This window comes from Balaenoptera musculus, chromosome 5 (genome assembly GCF_009873245.2).
Source record: "Balaenoptera musculus isolate JJ_BM4_2016_0621 chromosome 5, mBalMus1.pri.v3, whole genome shotgun sequence".
In the NCBI taxonomy this organism is placed as follows: Eukaryota; Metazoa; Chordata; class Mammalia; order Artiodactyla; family Balaenopteridae; genus Balaenoptera; species Balaenoptera musculus.
The window spans coordinates 47,890,058-47,916,780 of record NC_045789.1 but is presented as its reverse complement, the minus strand read 5'-3'; the positions used below and the strand labels follow the sequence as shown (position 1 = coordinate 47,916,780).

Genomic DNA, 26,723 nt, shown 5'->3' with positions numbered 1-26,723 from the left:
TCTTACTACATTGTGAGATGACTTGAAGTTTCTCTGGAAAAGTGTTGCTGTGGGTGTGTGTGAAATAAAGGCAGTCTTGAGAGTGACATTGAAAGAAGTTTTTTTTGAACAGAGTAGAGAGAGATACACCACTCCGGGGCTTCAGTGAGAACCGGGAATTCCAGGAGGAGAGTTTACATTCAGAAATGTTGAAGTGAAAAATCCTCCTGGCTCAGCATCTTGGAGTTAAGCTCGGAAGAACCCTTTACATCTGAAAGAATTTGTTCCTGGAAACCTCTTTTTCGGCCAGCGTGGATCATGAAGGATGGGATAATGTGCTATACAAGCACCGCTTTCTTGAATCTGCTGCAGGCATTTGAAATTTAACTTGAGGGTTCATGTGTTTGGCATGATGAGGACCACGGAGAACTTCGCTGAGACCAGTGCCACACTAAACCCTAACAGGACCCCCAGGGGAAGGTACGTTTATCTGGAAGCGTTCCTGCAGGGAGGAGCTCCCTGGGGTTTTACTTTGAAAGGTGGCCTGGAGCATGGAGAACCATTAATCATCTCTAAGGTATGTTTCTTTTTCCAATATTGTCTTTATTGAAATTGCTTTTTCAACTTTTGTCAGATCTGTCAAAAACACAAAATAATGCCGAGGATTGCCTGGATATTGCTTAATTTGCTGTTTCATACCTTTCTGATTATATCTGGACATATTTTGCATAGCTTGGTGTTTGAAAGAAAAATGTGTCTCGCGCATTTATTCTGTGAAATCCCAGGGGAAAATGTGCTCGTTTAATGGATAATCTCTTTTTGTGAATGAAATAGTATAAAACCAGCTACCACATGATCTTTTCAGTTATGAATCAGATTAAAGATTAACAGCATAGTTAAGGTAGTGGCATGGTGTATATTTGTGTATGAGTGCCTTTATTTAGCATATGGCTAGAAAACTATCTTCTCTTTCTCCTTTCAACTGGAAGTATCTAGCGTTCCAAAATATTTTAGAATTTGTTTGCAATTCTGGATAATTGATTGCACACATATTATTTATTGCTTTCTGCACACTCAGGAGAATTAAATCAGCTTTCAATATAATCCAAGGGCAAAACAGCATTTCTGCCTCTTCTGTTTATCTATGTATTTAAGCCAATTTTTAAACCATCGTCATCCTGCAACATGCCTCAATTCTTCATATATCTTTGGTGTGGATAGGTATACCCATTGAATGAATCCTTTTTGTGCATTAGGTTTATTGTTTCTGCTTTTCTCTAAAACTTCAGAGATTAAGAAAGATTACAGAGATTTCTTTTATTTTTATTTTTTAAATAATTTTTTTAAAAAATTATTCATTAATTTATTATTTATTTATTTATTTTGGCTGAGCCAGGTCTTAGTTGAGGCATGAGGGATCTTCACTGCGGCATGCATGTGGGATCTAGTTCCCCGACCAGGGATTGAACCCTGGCCCCCTGCATTGGGAGCGCAGGGTCTTACCCACTGGACCACCAGGGAAGTCCCCAGAGATTTCTTTTAAAATTTCAGAATATTAACAATCTAAAACAACAGAATATAAGTGCTTTTCACACCTTAGCATTACTCAAGAAACATCTGTAATTGAGGGGAAATTTAGTTTTAGTTGGAGAGTGGGAAAGAGGTAAATATGCATTTTTCCTGAGCTCTATTACCTACTTAAGGTTAGTTTTCATATCCCACCAAAATGTGTGTTTTGAGAGAGACAAATGACTCTTACTGTGGGTGAGCCAGTGGGAACTGTTTTCCAGCAGTCAGCCAAGAACGTGCAGAATAGCACTGTAAACTGTGTGACTTTTCCTTATCTTTCCTAAGAAAACAAAAGATATGTATACATATATGTGTATCAGTTAGGAAGACTTCCAGCTATAAGTAACTGGAAACCCGACTGATAGTAACCTAAGTAAACTGGGGTTAGTTTTTCTCATATTACAAGAAGTCTGGAGTTAGGTTGTCCAGGCAAGGAGCAGCAGTTCAATAATGTCATCAAGAATTTCACTTAGCTCTCCACTCTGCCTTCTTTATGATGTTGACTTTTGTCTTCATGGTGGCAAGATGGATGCCATATCTCTGCCATTGCATCTTCATTCTGGGCAGGGTTTTGGCTTTTGGTTTGGAACCCTCCCCATCAAACTTGTGCTTACATCTTGTTGACCAGAACTGTGCCACATACCTATCCTTAGACCGATTATTGGCCAAGGGGAATGAGACTACCATGACTAGTTTAGACCAGTCAGGATTTCTCTCCTGGGTTCTGTGATAGAAACTTAGCCTTCCTGATGTCAAGGAATCTCTGCCCACTATTTGAACAAATTGAGGTTCTGTTTTCAGGAAGAAGGAGGGAGTGGGTGCTGGGTAGACAGTTGAGAATGTCTGCCACAGACATAAATATCATCTCTGCATTTCAAAACTCTGGTTTACATTCAATTTGCCTGGTCTTTAATGTTAAGATATTATGTATCTGCTCACTAGAATACGGTTTCCTGTCAAACAGGCCTAATCCTACCACTAATGAGCCACTCTGCTAAGGCTCCATTTTATCTGCAGAATGGGGGGTAAACGATTATCTCCCTTATTGGAATGTGTGGGGATTAAATGAGACCGTGTATTTAGAACAGCTAGCATAGGGGCTGGTACACAGAAAGAGCTCAAAAAAAAAAAAAAATCTTAACAAAGATTATGACTATTGCTTTTCGTTAGTCTAAGAGACATTGTATTAGGATACAGATTTGTCTGATCTACAAAGATCCAAAATAGCAGTAGCTTAAGCAATATAGGAATTTATATCTCTCTCACATGACAATCTGAGCATAAGCCAAACTGAAAGATGGCTGCAAGGGGTCAGGGACCCAAGTGCCTTCTACTTTCTTACTTTCATCCTGATGCCCCGTCTGCATGGTGCAAGGTGACTTTTCCCAACATCTGCTTTCCAGTCCGTAAGAAGTGGAAAAAGAAAAGAGAAGACAATCTCCTTCCTTTCAAGGGTATAATCTGGCGTAATCTGCTCTGTCCAATATGGTAGCCACCAGACACATGTGGTCCATTTCAATGAAAAGTAACTAAAATGGGACTTACCTGGTGGTGCAGTGGTTAAGAATCCGCCTGCCAATGCAGGGGACACGGGTTCTATCCCTGGTCCTAGAAGATCCCACATGCCGTGGCGCAACTCAGCCCGTGCGCCACAACTACTGAGCCCGCGTGCCATAACTACTGAAGCCCTCGCGCCTAGAGCCCGCTCTCCACAACAAGAGAAGCCACCGCAATGAGAAACTCATGCACTGCAACGAAGAGTAGGCCCTGCTCGCTGCAACTAGAGAAAGCCCACAGGCAGCAGTGAAGACCCAACGCAGCCAAAAATAAATAAATAAATAAATTTATATTTTAAAAAAGTAACTAAAATGAAATACAATTTTAAATTCTGTTTCTCATATCCACCAGCCAGATTTCAAGTGCCACATTGCTTTGAAGCTCTTGAATCTCTCTCCCCATCCTGTCTGTCTGGCAAACTCATATTCATCCAAGCTCCATTTCTTCCTCTCTCTGAAGTTTTCCTGACTTCATCAAGCTGGGTTAGGTGATCTCTCTTCTACACTCCAATAACATGCATTTATTACACCAAATCATAATTTTAAAATTTATGTTGACTGTCTTCTCAGCAGTCTGAAAGCCTCTTGAAAGGCTGCGACTATTTTCTTTTCATCTCTACCACATCTAACTCAGCCCGGGTACACAAATATTTGTTGAGTAAATGAAAAGGCATGGGCTATGTCTTATTCATCTTGCATTTCCAAGATCTAGCAGAGTGCCTGGCACAGGGTAGGTGCTCGATAACTTCTATTGAAGTAATAGGCAAAGACAAAACAGAGCAGGGGGGCAGTCTAAGCAGGGATGCAGAGTCCCATGAGATGAGGATGCCAGGCAGATCTACAGACATGGAACATATATGTTTCCCATTGCTACCATAAAAATTACCACCAACTCAGTGGCTTAAACCACACAAACTTATTATCTTACAGTTCTGTAGGTCAGAAGTCTAACACAGGTCTCACTGGGCTAAAATTAAGATGTCAACAAGGCTGTGTTCCTTTTTGGAGGCTATAGGGGAGGCTCTGTTTCCCTGCCCTTTCCATCTTCTAGAAGCGACCCCCATTCCCTGGCTCATGGTCCCGTTCCTCCGTCTTCAAAGCCAGCAATGGCAGGTTGAGTCCTCACATCGCATCACTCTGATCTCTAACTTCTGCCTCCCTCTTCCAATTTGAAGTACCCTTGGGATTACATTGGGCCCACCAGGATAATATCCCTATTTTAAGATCAGTTGAGTAATGACCTTAATTCTGTCTGCAACCTTAATTCCCTTTTGCCATGTAATCTAACATATTCACAGGTTCCAGGGATTAGAATGTGGATGTCTTTGGGGGGAGAGGGCTTTATTTCGCCAACCAACAGGGAGTTTGAACATTGATGAAAGTCCACGTAATTAAGACAATACCAAGGATAAGACAAAAGTTAAGTTTAGTGGCTGATTGTGTGTATCCCAGACCTTTTTTCTAGGACTGTGAAAAAAGTGCCCATTAGCTCATATGCTGCTCACCAAATGTTCACTAGTCCCCTGATGTAGGGTGACCCCCATTGTAAGTGAAGGGAAGGGTTAGTACACATTAAGTCTTTGATATGAAAGGCAGGTACATTTATACAAAGCAGTTATAAGCTGCCAGGTATGACAATATAATGAATGAAGTATCATTTTTCTTTAGGTACAAATGAGGCAGAAGAATGAATGGGGGAAAAGGAGCTACAAAAGTGTGGCAGTAAAAGAAATCATTTCCAAATCCCTTTCTTTGGGATTTAATGTCCTTGAAAAGGAAAGGTGGAGTTGAGGAAAGAGCCTCTGCAATCTGTAAACTTCAAAAAGAAAGGGTAACTTTTTTTAAAAAAATAAGGATTGTATGTAGAAGCTCAAGTATTTCAATAGTTCAGGAAGTTGGCAGCATGATTTTATTATGACTCACTCCGTATTGTGGCTGAGAAAAGTGGTTCCACCTGCTGTGGGTGATGCACCTGCCCCTAGGATTTATAATCAAATAACAACTAGAACAACAACAAACAACAACCAGTAACAACCACCAGTAAATGCTGGCACTTACTAAGTGCTTACTAGGTGCTGAGCTCTAGTCCAAGAGGTCCACGTGCGTTAACTCATTTAATTTCCACAACTCCATGAGGAAGGTAATATTATGATGCCAGTTTTATACATGAGAAACCAAGACACAGAATTTGAGTAGCTTTCTGAAGCTCTCATGGCTGGTAGAAGGTGCTAGAGTTGGAATTTGAATGCGGGCATCCTGGTTCTCCAGAGTCCACGTGCTTGACATACTCTGCCGTTCAGTCACTGTTGCCTACCAAATATTCGGCTCAGTCTAGATTCTAGAGCCATGATCTGGGTAAAATATGGGATTAATCTTTTGTTATATATGTTTTAAAATTTATTAGAGAAAACAATTTTTAAAAATCTTAGTCCTTGGGGTTTCCTTGGTGGTCCAATGGTTAAGACTCCACGATCCCAATGCAGGGAGCCTGGGTTCGATCGCTGGTTGGGGAACTAAGATCCTGCATGCTGCACAGTGTGGCAAGAACAAAAAATCTTAGTCCTATACATGGAAGCAACCTAAGTGTCCATCGACAGATGAATGGTTAAAGAAGATGTGGCACATATATACAATGGAATATTACTCAGCCATAAAAAGAAACGCAATTGAGTTATTTGTAGTGAGGTGGATGGACCTAGAGTCTGTCATACAGAGTGAAGTAAGTCAGAAAGAGAAAAACAAATACCGTATGCTAACACATATATATGGAATCTAAAAAAAAAAAATGGTTCTGACGAACCTAGGGGCAGGACAGGAATAAAGACACAGATGCAGAGAATGGATTTGAGGACACGGGGAGGGGGAAGGGTAAGCTGGGACGAAGTGAGAGAGTGACATGGACATATATACACCAGCAAATGTAAAATAGATAGTTAGTGGGAAGCAGCTGCATAGCACAGGGAGATCAGCTCGGTGCTTTGTGACCACCTAGAGGGGTGGGATAGGGAGGGTGGGAGGGAGACACAAGAGGGAGGGGATATGGGGATATATGTAGACATATAGCTGATTCACTTTGTTATACAGCAGAAACTAACACAACATTGTAAAGCAATTATACTCCAATAAAGATGTTAAAAAAAAAAAATCTTAGTCCTGTAAGGGTCCCCTAAAATAGGTACAGGAACTCTTTTAAGTAGTTCAAGACCCATAAAAGGAGGGGCCACTTACCATTTCTTAGTAAGTATTGTTGTGGTGTCTCCACCTGGAGAGGCACCTCTTTTGTGCACTTCAAAGGATTAAAACCTCCACATGTACTTCATGTGCTTACATGGTCTTCCCTAGGAAGAAGACTAAAATGTATACTCTAGCCAAAAAGAAGTATGAGTGTACCAGTTCAGCCCTTGGGAAGAAGAGGAGGGAAAAGGAGGCTTATTTTAGTTATTTGGGGGAAACCCTAAAGCAATCCCACCCAGACTTCAGTGGGTGCTCCTGGGTCTTGGATGCTCTGGGCTTTCTGGAGAATTGGCGACTGGAACAGATTAGCCTGGAGGCAACTAGACTGTCCTTCGACAACCACAGAAAAGCTGTCACTGGCAGAGAGCTCCTTGAAGCAGTCAAGCAGAGATCCTCTCTGAAGAGCTTTTGGATAAGTGAAGTGTTTCTGAATGGCCCTGTTGTTGGAAATGATTGCACTTGTCCCCCAAAATTGGATGCGTCAGAGGGCTGGGTTGGAGACAATGTATCTAGGAAGTACTGGCTACAACAGGAGTCTTGGTGCTCCACACCTGGTCTCCTGGTCCTGTGTTTTTAGCCTCTGATGTCCTTTGTAGAAAAAAATAAAGGCTTTTTCTCTTGTGTGTTTAAAAAAAAAAAAATCCTGGGCTTCAGAGTTGAAGGTCAGCCATTGTCTCTTATGTCATCAATGCTCCTGATTCCTACCTGCCTGGGAGGTATCTTTGCTCTGGCTGGACTGTCTTCTGTGACATCTCACAAGTAAATCCTGTTGCTTCCATCTTCCACGCCATTACCCCTCCTTCTCTGAATCTGCTTCTACCACCTATAACACCATCATCCTCTTCCTGTCAATCTAAATCTCAGCCTTCCCCTACCAAGGCTTGGCTCACTACCCCTATCCCAAACCCATCTCTCCATTCTTTATCTGTAAGGGGGTGTGTTTGCTAGGTGACATCAGAGGCTAACCTCAAACTTAGGCCCCCTGTCTTCCTAATGGCTGACACTACTCAGATTTTAAAATGGATACTTTCATTGGGTTTTTCTAGCCTCAGTGATATGAGATAATCCCTGAATCCTCTTCATAATTCCTCCTCTGAAGAGAATCATCCAAAACATCCCAATCAACCTGCCCTTTCAAGATGAAATGAGCTGCTTTACTACATTGTGAGAAGCCTTGGAAATAGAAACAGCCCTTAGGGTAGGAAATGACTCATTTGGAGCATACTTAAGTTGTCTGGATGACCATGTTGAGATTTCCTCATTTCTGGATTGTCTATATCCATCTGTCCACACTGAGCACATTACAACCTTCTAGCTTCCTTAGTGATCCTCAGTTTCAGCACGCCAACATCAGCCATACAATCTCTCTTGACCCATTTCTTCTGCACTAAAACAAGGATTATTTTATGAATTTATGATAGCCGCTTTCTGAGTTCAATGTGAAATTGACTTTTAGGCAGCTTCCCAAGACCTTGGGCTGGTTGGTTTAGTTCATCCCAAAGTCATCTTTTTCATCTCCTTCCAAGAACCCAGCTAGATCAGCTTGTTACTGACCTTTTAAAATAGCCAGTCCTTTCTGAGGTTCTCTCCCTACCTTTCTTGCTCTTTCCTTTAACATCACTTGCCCTTCGTACTAGGGTAGCCTCATCTGTCTGCTGTCCTTAAACTAATTTGTTTGGTCCCTCATTTTTCCATCGCCTTCCATCCTGCATTTGCATCAAGTCTTCCTTCTTCGCATGTTCCCGGCACCTTTATTTGTGCCATCTTCTAGTACAGGTAGTTGTTTGCATTTGGCCAGTAAATTGTAATCACTTTAAAGCCAAATGAGTTTTACTCAGGCTGTACATCCTGTTTCTCCTAGCGAAATACTTCCCATTTCACACACAACAAATGCTCAATAAATGTTGAATGACCTATAGGAGGTTAGAGCTATAAAGAATCTCAGCTATCATCTAATCCAACTTCCTCATTATACAGAGAGAAAACTGAGATACAGTAAAGTTCAGTTATTTGCCAAGATGGTTTCTGCCATAGCAAACAAATTGTGTGTGTGTGTATGTGTGTGTGTGTGTGTGCACGCAAAGCTCAGCTAGTGAGAGAATAATTAATTGCTTTCTGCTTGTGCCATTCATACTTTCCTAGCTCCCAGTTAGGCTGCTAACTTCTGGAAGCTAAGGGCCTTTCTTTCCTCCCTCCCTCCTTTTCTTCCTTCTTTTCTTTCTCTTATCCACAATGCTTAAACTATGCATAACAATGATGAAAATGAAAATATATTAATGAAGAGGAAGACAAATGAAATATTAAAGAGGATCTTCTTTAAAGTCTTTATTAGAAAGATGTTGAGGGTAGTATATACTAGAAAACCCTGCTTAAAAAATTAAGGTAAGTAAGTTGACTTTGATTTTCAATTTAATGATGTCTTGCACATATATAATGTTTGTAAATGTCTGTTGAATTTAATTGATTGGGGAGAAAAAGGAAATTTGTGTTTTTGATTTAACTTTTTGAAACTATGTAAACTTTGCTTAAAGGTTATGTGTTTTTAGATAAAAACTAAGTTTGTGATCCTATCAATGTTGTTGGAACTAACTTTTATTCAAGCAGCATGCTGAGGTGATGTGCCAGATGGCTCTTAGCATTTGTAAGAACTCTGCTTTCTTTTAAAGGTAATAGATTCCCAAGGCACTGCCTCTTATGTAGGGAACACAATTTAGAAAATATTTGTCTGTCTCATTTTAGTGAACCCACAATGTGATTGGAGACACGTAATGCGAGGCTTTCTATCAATCTTTGAAAAAAACAAAACCCTAAAGGACATTCTGGATCTTAACTAACCCACAGACAGAATCTTCCACGTCTCTCCCTTTGATGTACTTCCAAACAGCAAACATCTTGATCCAAAGAGCTGCAGAGTCACTGTTTTCCCACTCGGTCCATCTCAGGAGTCCATCCATCTTTTATGCTCTGACAACCTGGGCCCTTCTCAACGAAACGAAACGAAACAAGGCAAAGACTCTGCTAAATCTAAGCACTGTTTCTTCCCCTCTTCTAATGATTATCCCCACAAAAGAGAACTTGTGTGGCTCGATCTGTAGAATGGAAGTGACAGTTCTTTCCTGCCTTCAGAGGAGGCTTTTCTAAATCAACTGCATTTTTTCATTCCTCAGCCATTCATGCATCTATTCATTATATCCTTCTCCATCTTGAACTGCATTTTACCTTAGAGATTTATAAGATCTATCTAAAGCCTTTATATTTAATGCCCTTTGGTATGTCTGTATTGATTTAGGGTTGTAATTTCTTTTTTTTTTTTAAATATATGTCATTTCCTTTTTTTTTTTAGTAATGCCTTTGGGTTTTTAAAAAAATATTTATTTATTTATTTATTTGGTTGCACCAGGTCTTAGTTGCGGCAGGCAGGCTCTTTAGTTGTGGCTCGCCAGCTCCTTAGTTGTGGCACATGGGCTCCTTAGTTGTGGCATGTGAACTCTTAGTTGTGGCATGCACGTGGGATCTAGTTCCCTGACCAGGGATCAAACCCAGGTCCCCTGCATTGGGAGTATGCAGTCTTATCCACTGTGCCACCAGGGAAGTCTCTGGGGTTGTAATTTCTATGTTATCTTTTTTCTTTTCGTTTTAGGCAAGGCTGTCTAGTGTAGCAAAACACACGTCCCAGACACTCTAAGGCTTGGAGTGAAAATAAACAAATTTCATCTCTACCATAGTCTTAACTGGCTGTGTGACTGTGGGCAAGTAACTTAGCTTTCCTGAATCTGTGTCCTCATCTATAAAAATGGAACATTCTCACCTAATGGAGTTGTTATAAGTATCCAAGGGATTAAACTATATAACAATGCTTTGAAATGACAAAACACATCCGAAGTTTAGTTATGACATGACGTTATGGACTGGTGGGAGAGTAGTAGGTACCAAACAGAGGTTAGCAACTCAAATGACAAAGATGATACTTGGCTAATTTTCCGTATCATGGCCAACAGTTGCTACCTGAACAGATAATTCCCTGCCCTTGTGGAGCTCATAGTTCAGTAGAAATCGACTGGCAGAAAATATGTTTGTATATGGTAATTTCAGGGTTATTATGAAAAAAAAAAGATGAGTTCCAGAATGGTAGTATCTGTTAGGTAGAGGTATGGGGAGCAGGGTTTATGTTAAGTAGGATGATTAGAGAAGAGTTTTCCAATAAGATGACTTCTGAGCTAAGACCTGATTAATGAGAAATAAGAAATCAGATATAAAAGAGGTTTATAAGTTAGGCTGATGTAAGAAGGTCTTGGAATGTTTCAGAAATATGAAGAAAGATGTTTTTGCAGTATAGTAGGTATCTGTTTGGACTGCTATAACAGAATGCCATAGACTGGGTGACTTATAAACAGAAATTTATTTCTCAGTTCTGGAGGCTGGGAAGTCCAAGATCAAGGCACTGGCAGATTCATTATCTCGTGAGGGCCCACTTCCTGGTCCATAGATCTCATCTTCTCCCTGTGTCCTCGTATGGTAGAAGGGGCAAGGGAGCTCTGTGAGGTCTCGTTTATAATGGCACAGATTCCACTAATGAGGACTCCACCCTCATGACCTAATCACCACCCAAAGACCCCACCTCCAAATACCATCACGCTGGGGGTATAGGTTTCAACATATGAATTTTGGGAAGGACACATTTTCAGTATATAGCAGTAGGCAGGAGAGAGAGCAGTATGACATCAAACGCAAAGGGAGGCAGGGGTCAGATCAGACAGGACCTTGTAGGTTGTAGAAAGGACCTTGGACTGAACTTAAATGCAGGGTGTGAGGAAAGGTACATCACACCACAATTCTTTCTCTACTTATGGTGGGATGGGCCAATTGCATGTAATTAAACTCTGGGTGATTTTTTTGTGCTTTTTTTTTTTTTTTTGGCTCTGTCGGGTCTTAGTTGCGGAACGTGGGATATTCTGTTGCAGCGTGCCGGCTTCTCTCTAGTTGTGACGTGCTGGTTTTTCTCTTCTCTAGCTGAGGCTCGCGGGCTAAGTAGTTGTGGTACCTGGGCTTAGTTGCCCCACAGCATGTGGGATCTTAGTTCCCTGACCAGGGATCGAACCCGTGTCCCCTGCATTGGAAGGTGGATTCTTTACCACTGGACCACCAGGGAAGTCCCTATGCTGACTCTTAAAGCCAGCCTCTCCTCTCCCTCATACATTTCTAAGGCACTTCCTGGGTGTACAACAAGACAAAGCCTTCCAAAAGATAACTGTCAAAATTCATTGTGATTTATGGAATTATGCATAAATAAACAGTAAATATTCTTTTTGTAATTAGTTGGGAGAAAGTTCTCCCCCTCCACCTCATAACTGTTGATCACTTGGGTTATTTTTCACTTAAAGACAACAAGATTTGTCATAGCAATATGACTAACTTTTCTGATATCCTGCTCTGTAACTGGCATGTTAGTTCACATAAGCGTCACAAAACTCTGTGAGGTACGGATTCTATTATTAATTCCACTTTATAGGTGAAGAAACTGGAAGCTTGCTTAAGGTCATAAAAGTAGTTAGGGGCTGATTGAAGACCTTTTAAACTTTAAGCCTAAAAAATACCTTTTAAAGTAAAAACTGCATTGTCATTTTATAATTCCAAAGAATCCTTCCATCTACTTTGTCCCATGTCACGATGACTGGGGGAAGAAGTGGGATGTGTGAACTCTGTGGAGAAGTCAGGCAGCTCAATGGTATCTTGAAGGTCACTTGCGCCATGAAATGAGGGGTGTGACTGAGATATCAACCTCAAGAATTAAATTGGACTCCCCCCACTTTCCCAGACTCTGCTTCCTGCTATCTTTTATTTCTGTCAGGTTCTAACCTTGGTCTCATTTGACCTCTCTGATTGTTGTTTTTCAACTGAGATCTTGTGTTTTCACCTCCATACACAGTCATCGTCTTTGCCTTTGCTTTTCTATCACGCCCTTGTCTCCTCAATTGACTTAAACTTCCCCCTCTCACTAGCCTAAACCCTAGGGCTTACCTCTTGGGCTGGATACACTCCATCACATCGTTAAGCCATGATAAAACCTTAACCCTCAAATCAAGCCTGTTACCCCAGGAGAAACACGAATTGACTAAATGAACCCTAAACAGTTTAAAGCTGACAGGGACTGGATCCAGTTAATGTAGGGATCAGACTAGTCGGAGAGGAGAGAGATGGAAGCAGATGTCAGAATGATGTAGGGCACAAGCCAAGGAATGCAGGTGACCTCGAGAAGCTGGAAAAGGCAAGGAAAAGACTCCTCTCTGGAGCTTCTAAAAAGAACACAACTCAGCTGAAATCTTATTTTAGTCCAATAAATCCCATTTTGGACTCTGACCTCCAGTGCTGTCAGATGATAAATTTTTGTTGTTTGAAGCCACCAAGTCCGTGGTAGTTCGTTACAGCAGCAATAGGAAACTAATACACTATCTCATTTAGCCCACTGTGCTTTTCAGAAACATAGAGGATAAAATATAGCACTGAAAGGGAAAGTGAGGGGAAAAAAGGCTGCAAAGGGTGAAGGAAGGAAAGATAAAGGTTTGACCCCAGGCAGGGTCATGAAAAAGCCTACGTTTGAATCACAGTCAGACTTGAGTTTCAAACTGGTAGAGGACTGATTTTCTGGGAGGCTTCGAGTTCATGCCCCCCAACTTGGTGAAGAGACCTGGTTATAAGCTCAGCAGCACAACAGATGTTCTTTCATGGAGGAGCGTCCATCAACTGGCCTCAACCTTCACCTTCACTTGGCTCCTGGAAATGTAGTTTAGACAGATCCTAGAACTCTAAAGCTCTCAACATTTTAAAAAGATCTCAAAACACAGGCAAGTTAAGTGGAATAAGCACTCTTCAGGTTAGTTGGACTAAGTGCCTAGCACTTTGGGTATTAAATTATATCCTGAGCCACACATTTGTTGGAAGGTAAGAAGAAAGATTGGATTTCTAGAACTAATTGACTTACTCCTTTCCTTTGAAAAGTTATAAATTTTAATGGAGGAAGTTGTATGGGTGTAATTTAAGCTTTTATCTTCTTGTGTGCAGTCCTCTGAGAAGTTCACATTTTTCAGGCCTTGTTTCATGGAAACTGGGAAATGAGCTGTTGGAATTCAGACCTGGGATCTGGCTGAGTTCTAGAAAGAAATACACATGTTGAGTGTTGAGATAAAACATTAAAAGAGTATGAGAGTGAGTGAATTTGGGGAATGAGAAGGCAGAAAATACCTGACACTTTCATATTATTCCTTGATTTTTTTTTTCATATTTTCACTTTGGGGTAATTACTGATGAGCATCAGGTCAAAAAAAAGTCAGCCATTGACCTCAATATAAGCAGCAGGCAGGTGAAAAGAATTAGTGTGCTTCTTCAGGATTGCATTCATAGTTGCATAGTGGTGCTCTTGGCTCAAAACTTGCAATTAAATAAGTGTTGGCCCTCTCTTGAAAGAACCGCTATCACAGCTTCCCCTACATATGTAAGTCAATGAATTTGACCTTTAAGAAGAAACCGTTGGTGTGGGCCCTTCCACTGGGTCAAGATACATTGCAAATTTCTCAAATTTCTGAACTAGGGCACTATCAAATGCTACAGCCACCTTTCCTTTCTATGAGACAAAAGCAAAATAAAGGAGGGAAGACTGCATGGCAGAAAGAAGGAAATCGATACATAATAACTACATTTACTCAGTTCCTACTGTGGGTCAGGTGCTATCTTAGGTTATGTCATTTATTATTTCGTAGAATGAGGTTTTTTAAAAATTTATTTATTTTTATTTATTTATCTTTGGCTGCATTGGGTCTTCGTTGTTGCGCACGGACTTTCTCTAGTTGTAGCGAGCTGGGGCTACTCTTGGTTGTGGTGCTCAGGCTTCTCATTGCAGTGGCTTCTCTTGTTGCAGAGCACGGGCTCTAAGCGTATGGGCTTCAGTAGCTGTGGCTCGCGGGCTCTAGAGCGCAGGCTCAGTAGTTGTGGCGCAGGGGCTTAGTTGCCCCATGGCACGTGGGATCTTCCTGAACGAGGGCTCGAACCTGCATCCCCTGCATTGGCAGGCAGATTCTTAACCACTGCGCCACCAGGGAAGTCCCAAGGTTTGTTTTTATATATGAGAAAAGAGGTTTTTCACAAATGATGGAGCCAGGATTTAAAGCTATTTCATGCATTCACTAACACATTTAGTTAACACATTATTTACTGAATGCCTAAAATATGACAGAATTGGGAAACAACAGCAAACAAGGTCCCTGCACCCAAAGAGGGAGGTGTTTCTGGTTGTTTTTATACCACGTGAAGCAGACCCAGGCACGGCCACACCCACGTTCCCTCACCTTTCACTGCTGTGCACAGAGGCTTGACTTCCAACTGTCAGCATCTGCATTTCTTTGCTTATGGACTTTCTTTTGCCTCCCCTTTGGTTAATGACTCTGGGAGCAACCCTCCACCCATGACTGAGTGGAGTCAGAAGGTGACCAGTCCAACTCTCTCATCCCTTGGATGGGATAACAGTGAGGTGCACGTTTTCCACTAGCTCCTGGAGTTGCCCACGGTTGTAGCTGGCTTGATAATGTGACTGCCTTCCTTTCCCTGCCTCCTTTGCCCACTTCCCTCTCAGTTTTCTTTACTTCCCAGTGAAACTCCTTGCATTTGAATTCTTGTCTCAGAGTCTGCTTGGGGAAACCCAAACCAAGATAACCACCATTTAGAGGATGCTTGCTAAGTGAAAGCCAGAACCTAAAATCTAACGTACAATAGATCTCTTTCTACTCTGCTCTGAAATTCAAGCAGGAGGAATCCCATACTTTCTTAGACCTAATATTTTCTTGGGTGCTAAGAAAAGGAGAAATTCATTCCTAGATATGATGTTTTGCAATTCTCTCTTTCATCTTCTGCCCTCTCACTGATGGGCTTGCCTTTCTCTTTTTTCTCCATTGAATGGGTTGATAAGTCTCACTGTTTTTATCCTTATTTCTTTTTTTCTGTATCAGTCAAGCACCAAGAGAGTTTCCCCTCCCCTCTGAGAGGAGAATCCAGTTTCTCTTTTGTTCTATGGGTTCTTTTATTCTGTAGGTTATGTAGCTTAGTGGTTAAGGAAAATGGGGCCCCATGAGCAGAACAGACAGAAGATTTTTTTTTCTGTCTGATTTTTGTGGGGGGCCTCTGAGCATAGGTTCTTTTCAAGAATTTTATTTATGTTGCTTATTTTCTTTCTCAATTCATTCTATAAACATAGCACAAGAAGAAAAATGAACAACATATTTTGAGGTCCAGAATATTTGACAGTATAACCTGTCAATGGTATGAAGTTTGGTACCTAAATAAGCAGTAAAATGATTTCCAACCCATCCCAACCCCAAAATAACAGAATAACTTTTCAACACAGAAATGCAGTTTCCTGGTGTAACTTGTACCACTGCCAAATTCAATACAAGAAGCTTCTTTTCTTTTGGAGCTGTTTCCCCACAGTATGAATATTCTTTGACTCCCTATGTTGTCCGTTCCCAATTTCCTTGCTTTTTGCTTGAGTTCACTGAAGACTGACAAACAGTAGCTTCATGTGACAGCCATTAGTCTGCCTTAAACCTCAAGTTGCTCTTGAATGGATAGAATAATGAATAGATTCTATGTAATATAATTCATGTTGTCAGCTATATGGAATTGGCAGCTCAAAGGAAACTAAATATGATTCCAGTCTTCTCTCTTCTACGTTCTTATTTGAATAGAATAATGCCAAAGGCATTGTTCCCTCCTTCAGTTAAAGCACTTTTACAGCAGTCTGAACTCTGAGTAATAGAGCAATAAACATATATGCTATCAAAAAAAGAGATGGTGAGGAAGATAAGTATTTGCTTCTTTGCATCAGTGGGAATTAACAAGCATTTTTTAAAAATTGCATTTTTGTGTATGTGAGCACAGGGAGGGGCATTTCATTATAATGAAGGAGGTCTTGGCAAGTCGATGTTCATTTTAACCCCATGGCATTGATTGCTGAGCACATTCATGCCCACTCTAGTTCCAGGGAACCTGTGGAACAGAAAATAGATTCAGAAAGTAGCACAGAAGAAAATCATCTCCCAACCTCCCATCTCTCAAGCAGGGTAAGAGATGCATTCTTCTTAGTCAAAACTCCTTGGTTTGTCCTATTTATGCCGTCATTTCATAGAGGTTAAAAATCTACCTTTCCATACATTGCTGGTGGGAATGTAAAACAGTGCAGCCACTTTGGAAAAACAGATGGCAGTTTCTTAAACATGGAATTACCATATCACACAACAATTATACTTCGAAGTATATACCCAGGGGAAATGAAAACGTGTGTCTATACAAAGACACACTCAGATGTTCATAGCCGCGTTGTTCACAATAGCCATGAAGTGGAAAAAATCCAAATGCCCACCAACTGGTTAAACAAAACGTGGTCTAGCCATATGACAGAATACTATTTAGCAATAAAAAGGAACTGAATACGGATACATGTTACAACATGGATTAACCTCAAAAGTATTAAGCTCAGTTAAAGAAGCCAGACACAATAAAACACACATTATGTAATTCCATTTATGTGAGATGTCCAGAAGAGGCAGATCTATAGAGACAGAAAGGAGATTAATTGTTGCCTAAGGCTAGGGATGGGAATGGAGAGTAACTGTAAATGGTACAAAGTTTCTTTTTGAGGTGATGGAAATGTTTTGAAGTAGATGGCAGTGACGGGTGCACAACTTTATATTAAAAATCATTGAACTGTAAAGAAAAAAACCCACTTTTATTCCGGTAATAAAAAGTGGAAGAAACAAAAAAGGAGAAAGAAAATAAATAAGGAAGAATCACAAACAGATATTACTCACCACGTTCAGCATTTAGTATTGATTTCATTAACTGAAATTTAAAGTAGTAGAGGAAGACGACAAAAATGAAGCTCTAAACAACATTGCAGTGCCCTAATTATTTAGGGAATCAGGACAATCTAAAAAGTTGTTCATAAGACAACTTAGGAGAATATTTAAAAAAATGTATATACGCGTATAACAGAGTCACTTTGCCGTACAGCAGAAATTAGCACAACATTGTAAATCAACTATATTTCAATTTAAAAAAAAGAGAAAAAAAATCAGACAACTTAGGAAATGAGACCTGATATGACACGTTCAGAGGACCTAGGCAGTGGATTCTAGGATCTTCTCTGAAGGAAGAGTGCCTTCCTTGTTGTCAGATGTCAGGATCTTAAATCTGTTTAATTCTGCCCATGTTTTGAGAAATAAAGGTGCAGTGTCCTGGGAAAGCAGAATAACGTAAAATATGGAAGTTTTTGCTAAATTGCTGAGGATAGAATTTCACTCTTTAGTGGAGTTTGAGGACACAAAGGCATTTAACATTGCAACAGAAAAAATGTTAATACTGCAGAAGAGGAGGGGTGCTAGCAATCGAGTATGAGAAATTTTTGTTCATTGAGATATGGAAATCAGTGAAGTCTTACCCCTTTGGAGGTTATAAAGGTGAGTAAGCTGCTGAACTGGTTAGATTATAAAGAAGGAAAAGAAGCATTTCAGAGTGAGGGGTGAGGAACCATTTCACGAGGGCCATCTTATACTTTACGAAGCCATGTGGGAGGCATGAGCCACCTGAGAGCAGGAACGTTTTGACCACGGATGATGCCCAGTTGCTCTCTCTGCCCCATGGTAACTTTCCTGGCTGTCCACTCTGACTTCTCGTGGGGACCTATGACATGTGGGAGAAGAGTCTCTCAAATGTCTACAAAAGTCCTTGCTATCGTCCTCCATTCCAGTATCTGCTGATCAAAATTGTCTCAGATCCAGGGGATCTATGGTGAACGTTTACATGTTTGTTGTTAATGTGTAGTGGCTGCTTCTTCATGGAAAAAGATGATGGATACTTGTGTAATTAACTAATCAACAACAACCCATTGTTTTTCTGTTATAGACTCTAGCTCTCACGTGCACTAGACTTAATTCAAAATGTGTTCTTGAATGGTATAAGTCACTTTCCTATTGACAGTTGACTTCCCTAAAGTTTTATAGTCGACACAAGAGAAAGGAGATGCTGGTTGGGGTTGTTGGTAGGTCAAATCACTGATTATAAGGGAGTGTGACTATGAAAGCAGGATTGGAAAGCGATCCAGCGGGGCTTTAGAAAGAGATAATTTTCTTTCCATTTTCTTCAGAGAAAAAAATCCTCTGCAAAGTAAATGTTTAAAATAGTTCATAATAGAATAACTAGAAGAATAATTCAGTAAGGTGACTGGATACAAGACAATTTTAAAAAGAAACCGAGGGACTTCCCTGGTGGGACAGTGGTTAAGAATCCTCCTGCCAATGCAGGGGACACGGGTTCGATCCCTGGTCCGGGAAGATCCCACATGCCGCGGAGCAACTAAGCCCATGCGCCACAACTACTGAGCCCACGTGCCCCAACTACTGAAGCTCACATGCCTACAGCCCTTGCTCCACAACAAGAGAAGCCACTGCAATAGGAAGCCCGTGCACCACAATGAAGAGTAGTCCCCACTCGCCGCAACTAGAGAAAGCCCACACGCAGGAATGAAGACCCAACACAGCCAAAAATAAATAAATTAAAAAAAAAAAGAAACCGAGATCCCTCCTGTGGAAAAGCAATAATAATAAAAAATAATGGGCAGTGGGTGGGGGGTTGGGTAGGTACCAATTTTCAGTAGTAATAAAAAAATAAAACTACCTAGGAATTAACTAAGCTAGAAATGTGCAGCACTTTTTGATAAAAATTTTAAAACTTTATTGAGGAACGTAAAAGAAGACCCGACCAAATGGAAAAATGTAACATGTTTTGGAATGGGAAGATTAAATGTTATCAAGATGTTAGTTTTTCTTAAACGAATCTATCAAATTCCAAAAATTCCCAAAAGCATGTTTTGGTAGAATAATGTAAAAATAGCCCATTTTAAGAAAGAAAATATAAAAATAATGAGTGAAGAATGTCTCTAGTAAATATTAATACTTTTTATAAAGCTATAGTAATCTAAAAGTATGGTTCTCCAAGGAAAATGAAAATATATGTTTATATAAAGACTTGTGCAGGAATGTTTGTAGCAGTTGTATTCATAACAGCTCCAAACTAGAAACGATCTAAATATCTGACAATAGGAAATGGGTAAAGAAATTGTGGCACATCCACACAATGGAATACTGCTCGACCATAAAAAGGAATAAATTACTGGTACGTGCAACAACATGGATAAACTACAGAAACACTGTGCTGAGTGAAAAAAGTAGAACACAGGGGAGTACACACTGAATTATTCCATTTACATGAATTTTTAGAACAGGCAAAATGAATCATCAGTGAAAGAATTCAGAAAAATGGTTGCTTCTGTGATGGGGATGGTTGGGGAATGACTGAGGCACAAACCATCTTTTTGGGTGATTGAAATATTTCATATCTTAATAGTGGTATGGGCTATGTGTATGTATGCATTTGCCAAAACTCATTGAATTGTATCCTGAAGATCTGTGCATTTTATATCGTATAAATTACACCTTAAAGTGTGATACTTTAAACTGCGAGGCAGGAACAAATTGACTGGCCAATGGCACCATGGAACAAAATAGAAAATTTAGAAATGGATCCACTACATAGATAAGAATTAGTATATGATGAAAGAGAAACTTTAAATCAGCAAGGGTGATGGGGGAGGAAGGATTATTTAATAATAATACTGTGATCAGGAAAGATGAAAGCTGGATCCACTTCATTCCTAACACCAAAATAAAACCAGATGAATTAAAGGTTTACATATAAAATAATGAAATAAATTTACTTCATAAGCTTACTTCATGTATTTCTGTATTGTTTAAATACTTTTAGCAAGCACACTTCAAATTTTTTTGAATATGGTAAAATATACATAACAAAATTGACCATTTTAACTATTTTTAGCTGTACATTTCAATGGCGTTAAGTACATTCACCTTGTTGTGCAACAATCACCACCATCCATCTCCACATTTTTTTATATTCCCAAATTGAAACTCTGTACCCATTAAACAGCTCCCCATTTTCCTCTTCCCCCAAATCTACTTTCTGTCTCTATAAATTTGGCTACCCTAGGTACTTCATTTAAGTAGAATCATACAGTATTTGTCCTTCTGTGGCTTATTTCACTTATCATTAATGTCTTCAAGGTCCATCCTTGTTGTAACATGTGTCAGAATTTCCTTCCTGAATAATACTCCACTGTAGTTTGTTTACCCATTCATCTGTTGATGGACACGTGTGTTGTTTCCACATTTTGGCTATTGTAAATAGTGCTGCTATGAACATAGGTGTACAAATATTACTCGAGTACCTTTTGTCGTAGTCTGCTTGGACTGCCATAACAAAATACTGGCTTGCTTAAACTACAGAAATTAATTTTCTCACAGCCCTTGAAGGCTGGAAGTCCAAGATCAAGTTTCTGGCCATTTGGTTTCTGGTGAAAGCTCTCTTCTGAGTTACAGACAGAGATGGAGTAGAGAGGGAGCTCTCTGGTGTCTCTTCTCATAAGGACATTACTTCTATCACACCAGGTCCTCACCCTTATAATCTCACTTAACCTTAATCACTTCCTAACTCCAAATATAGGCATGGGTATGAATTTGCGGGGTGGGGTGGGGGGAGACACAAACAATCAGTCCATTATACTTTCTTTCAACTTTTTGGGGGGTATATACCTAAAAGTGGAATTGCTGGATCACATGGTAGTTCTACGTGAAACTGGAAAAATGCTTTATTTTTTTTGTAATTGAAAAATGCTTTATTTTCTATGATTAATTTTTTAAGGAAATGCCATACTGTTTTCCACAGCTGCATTACCCACCAGGAATGCACAAAGGATTCAAGTTTCTCCACCTCTTTCACAAGACTTGTTATTTTCTTCTTCTCCTTCCCCTCCTCCTTCTTTTAAATAATAGCTCACCTAACTGGTGTGAAGTGGTATTTCATTGTGGTTTTGATTGCATTCCCTAATGATTAATGATGTTGAGTATCTTTTCAAGAGATTGTTAGCCATCTGTATATCTTCTTTGGAGAAATGTCTGTTCAAGTTCTTTGACCATTTTTAAATTGGATTGTTTTGTTGTTGTTTTATAGTTCTTTATATATTCTGAATATTAATCCCTTATCAGATATATGATTTGCAAATATTTTCTCCCATTCTGTGCATTGTCTTTTGACTCTGCTGATAGTGTCCTTTGATGCACAAAAGTTTTTAATTTTGATGAAGCACACGATTTTTTTTGTTGCATACACTTCAGCTGTCCCATCCAAGAAATCATTACCAAAGTTAATGTCATGAAGCTTTTCCTTTGCATCTTCTAAGAGTTTTATAGTTTTAGCTCTTACATTTAATTATTTGATCCATTTTGAGTTAATTTTTGTATATGGTGTAAAGTAAGGGTCCAACTTCATTCTTTTGCAAGTGAATATCCAGGTTTTCCAACACTATATATTGGAAAGACTGTCTTTTGAATATTAAATGGTCCTGGCACCCTTGTAGAAAATCATTTGGGTGTATATGTAAGAGTTTATTTCTAGGCTGTTTATTCTATTCCATTGGTCTATATGTTTGTCTGTATGCCAGGACAACACTGTTTTGATTACTATAGCTTTGTAGTGAGTTTTGAAACCTAGAACTGTGAGACCTACAATTTTGTTCTTTTTTTAAAGATTTTTTTGGCTATTCGGGGTCCTTTGAGATTCCACATGAATTTTAGGTTGGACTTTTCTGCAAAAATTTCTTGGATTTTGATAGGGATTGCATTGAATGTATAGTTCTCTTTGGGTAGTATTGACATTTTAACAAGCCTAAGTCTTCCAATACACAAACATGGGCTGTTTTACTATTTATTTATGTCTTCTTTAATCTTTCAGCAATGTTTTGCAGTTTTCAGTGTATAGTCTTTTGCCTCCTTGGTTAAGTTTATTCCTAATATTTTTTCTTTTTGATGTTGTAAATGGAATTGTTTTCTTAATTTCCTTTTTGGATCGTTCACTGCTAGGCATAGAAACACTACTAATTTTTGTACATTGATTTTGTATCCTGTAGTTTTGATGAATTTGTTTATTAGTTCTGTGTGTGTGTGTGTGCGTGTGTGTGTGTGAGACTTGTTGGGGTTTTCTACATCTAAGGTCAAGTCATCTGCAAATAGAGATAATTTGCTTCTTCATTTCCAGCTTGGATGTTTTTAAATTTCTTTTTCTTGCCTATTTGCTCTGGCTAAAACTTCCAATATTATGCCGAAGTAGTGAAAATGGGCATCATTATTTTATTACTGATCTTAGAGGAAAAGCTTTCTTTCAGTCTTTCACCATTGAGTATGATGTTAGCTGTGAGTTTTTCATATATGGCCTTTATTATGTCATGCTTTAAAATATAGATAATATTGATATGGTTTGGAGGAAGGAAAGTACGATAGCCAAAGGCAAATATTATAAGGGAAAGAAAGGGTAACAGCTCTGACTATGAAAAAATTGAAAATAATTTCATGGCAGAAGCTCCATAAGCTAAAATGATATGATAAAAGATATGATAGGGGTAAGATCCTTAATATAAAAGAACTCCTACATACAAATAAGGAAAAAACCCACACAAAAGCTAAATTGGGAAAGGACATGAACATGCAATTCACAAGAAAAGAATAACAGGGAGCTGTGGAATATCTAGGAAAAGCATTTATTCTCCTTAGTATTTAAAGAAATAAAAATTTAAATGAGATAGAATTTTTAAAAATTGAAGTATAGTTGACTCACAATATTATATTAGTTTCAGGTGTACAAAATAGTATTTCAATATTTTATAGATTATACTTTATATAAAGTTATTATAAAATATTGACTATATTCTCTGTGCTGTACATTACACCCTTGTAACTTGTTTATTTTATACCTAGTAGTTTGTAAAACTCCCCTTCACCTGTTTTGCCCCCTCCCCCCACCCCATTCCCTTCTGGTAACCACTAATTTCTTCTCTACATCTGTGAGTCTGTTTCTGTTTTGTTACATTTGTTCATTTGTTTTACTTTTTAGATTCCACATATATGTGGAAACATACAGTATTTGTCTTTCTCTGCCTGACTTATTTCACTAAAAACTTTTTTTAAACCTCTAATTCTGAAAAAGATGAGGTAGAGTAGCAACATGCACTTGGTGGTAGTAATTTCACACATTTTCCATGGGAATACAAATTGGTTCAGTCTTTTCAGGAGGGCACCAAGTACTAACTCTTAAAAATGTGCATACTCAACAATTATATAACTCTGAGTTTATCCTAAAGAAAAAATCATCTAAGATGTATGTACAAGGATGTTCACTGATAACGTTATCTGAAAGAAGAAAAAGCTGGAAGTATCTAAATGTCAACAACTATGGGGCCACTAAAAATGATGATGCAAATGTAGTGTGTATATATACACACACGTGTATATCGTCATCCCTCAGTCCTCAAGGGAGGCTGGTTCCAGGACCTTTCCTTGGATATTGAAATCCTCAGAAGCTCAAGTGCCTTACATTTGCATATAACCTCCGTACATCCTCTTGTATATTTTAAATTATCTCTAGATTACTCGTAATACCTAATACAATGTAAATAATATGTGAATAGTTATAAGTACAATGTAAATACTATGCAAATCGTTGCCAGCATGCAGCAAATTCAAGTTTTGCCTTTTGGAACTTTCTGGAATCTTTTTTTTAAATATTTTTGATCCATGATTGGTTGAACCTGCAGATATGAAAGGCCAACTGTACCTGTAATCTATCTATCTATCTAAGCATGGAAAGATATGTATACATATATTTCTTTTTTTTTGAGTGAGAAGCAGATTGCTAAATAATACACCTAGTACAACCCCAGTTTTATTTACTTATATGTTTCTGACAAAATTTTGGAGGCTATATATACAAAAGTATTAAAAAATGGTTGTGTCCAGATAATGGGATTTTGAGGGATTCATATTTTCCTCTTTTTTCATTTCTTTTTCTAAGGTTTCTACAATAAACATGTAGTCTTGATGTAGTAATGGTTTTTGTTAATTTTTTAAAAATGATGACTTTTATTGTGGTAAAATATATAGCGCATAATATTTACCATTTTAACCATTTTTTTTTTTTTACATTTTTTAAGTATTATTTTTTTTAAATTAATTTATTTATTTTATTTATGGCTGTGTTGGGTCTTCGTTTCTGTGCGAGGGCTTTCTCTAGTTGTGGCAAGCGGGGCCACTCTTCATCGCGGTGCGCGGGCCTCTCACTATCGCGGCCTCTCTTGTTGCGGAGCACAGGCTCCAAATGCGCAGGCTCAGTAATTGTGGCTCACGGGCCCAGTTGCTCCGCGGCATGTGGGATCTTCCCAGACCGGGGCCCGAACCCGTGTCCCCTGCATTGGCAGGCAGATTCTCAACCACTGCGCCACCAGGGAAGCCCTAACCATTTTTTAAGTGTACAATTCAGTGTCATTAAGTACATTCATATTATTGTGCAACCGTCAGCACTATCCATCTCCAGAACTTTTTCATCTTCCACAACTGAAACTGTCCTTATTAAGCATTAACTTCGCATTACCCACACCCTTGGTGGTGCCTTTTAAAATCAGGAGTATTCTATATTCAGTCATGTTTATCCATTCTTTCCCCTTCCCAACTACACATATGCTTAAAAATAATAACAATTTTATTGAGATATAATACACATACTGTATAAATCTCCCACCACACACACACTTTTGAAGTATTTTAGCCTTCCTTGTCTTTTTTTTCTTTTTAACTGGAAACATTTTAACCATGCACGAAGTACAGTGTTGGAGGTGAATGCTCTTGAATTGCTTTGGGAGAAATTATAGAGGAAAAAATATAAGTGAATTTTACCTCCCAGAAACCTGTGCCCTGTGTTTGGAAAGGACCTCTGGGTACCTTCAAAAACCATTCCAACTGGTTTTAGGCCCAGCTCCCCTCTGAAAGTTGAGTTAAGCTCAAGAACAGGAATCCATTACTAGGTCAATAACAGGAGAGGAAGGGGGGATTGGAAGGGGCCTGGAGCAGCTGCGGTTCATTTGGTAGTTTAAAATTGGCTTTTCTTTTATTCTCTTATTCCTGCTACCACCATAGAATCCACGAAGAATAGGGATGTTTTCTCCGGCACATTTGATTATAATAACAGGCCAAGATCTCTTTGAACGTAACCAGTAAAGAAAAGAAGCATCCGTGGCCGTCAAACTGGGTAAAATAGTAACATAATCTCTGATTTGTAGTTTGAATCCTATTAATGATAATGGTGTAGAATTGTACAGTGAGAATGCTTTGGGAGTTGTTAAAGCTCGATTTTTCAAAGGCTGCATTCCTCATTAGACCTTCCCCATTAAGGCATGCTCGAATGATGCTACACAGCCGAATAGTTGGGATTTTTTTCCACTCTTGTCATAGTCTGAAGACAAAGGATTCTTCCGCTTGCCCAAGTTCCTGGGAGCCTAGGTTGAGCGGCTGTGACAGAGCGTCAGCAGGGAGCTTTTTATGCAGGCTTGGGTTTGCCGTCAGGCTCATTCACTAAACAGGATCAAGTTGGAGCAGTAGATGGAGAAAAAAAATCAATGGAGGAAAATCTCATGCAGCCAGATATGGGGCCATGATCCACTTTTCCCTTTCTGAGTCACGATGCTATCCAGGCCAAGGCACAGAAAACTGTAAAATCTTCCTTCTAACTGCATTGCATCTTCTCTGTGCTTTGGCTGAAGTGATGTCGTGACAGTTGAACAAATGCTGGCACTAAGGTTGCAGCATACTTGACTTCTTCTCTGAGCGGCATTAAGAGTGGTGTAAAGGGAGCTGGGGGCCCTGCAGTTGATACCCAAGGTTCCTTCTCATGGCCTCGCAGTCTAGCTTGTCCTCAATGTCTCCTGGCTTCGATGTTCTCATCTGTAAAGTATGGGTAATGTACCAGCTCCTTCTAACTTACAAGTTTCCTGTGAGGATTAACGTGATTCACTCGTGTATTTGTTACAATATCAAGGCATACTTCTAATTCATTATCATTAGAATTTTTATATTTGAATTTAGAAATTGTGTGTTTATGACTCTTCTGAATTATGTGTGTGTGGACTTCAGCCATTACCAAAAGAGACAACTTTTTAATATTACCCAAGGAAAAGTATTGAGGACTATATAAGTTCCAAAGTGACTTTAACTTAGGTATAAGATATAAAATACTCTCTCCATTTGTCTTCAATTCAATAAAAATAGCATATTTAGGAATGGACATATCCAGAGGCATCCTTCTCTTTTACGTGAAATCTGGCTTAGCATAGCGATTAAGAGCACCAGCTCTTGAGTCAGAATTTTGGGGCTCACCTCTGAACTCTGT

At 39.3% G+C, this 26,723-nt stretch overlaps 1 protein-coding gene across 1 annotated transcript in view; it reads left to right on the top strand.

Annotated features, from left to right (window-relative positions):
• Positions 1-388: 388 nt before the first annotated feature.
• The window catches only part of SHROOM3 (shroom family member 3), a 320,936-nt gene continuing 294,601 nt past the window's right edge, over positions 389-26,723 (top strand). Inside the window, exon 1 of the mRNA XM_036853462.1 lies at positions 389-556. Coding sequence (XP_036709357.1) covers positions 389-556 — 168 coding nt within the window. The remainder of the gene's footprint in view (positions 557-26,723) is intronic.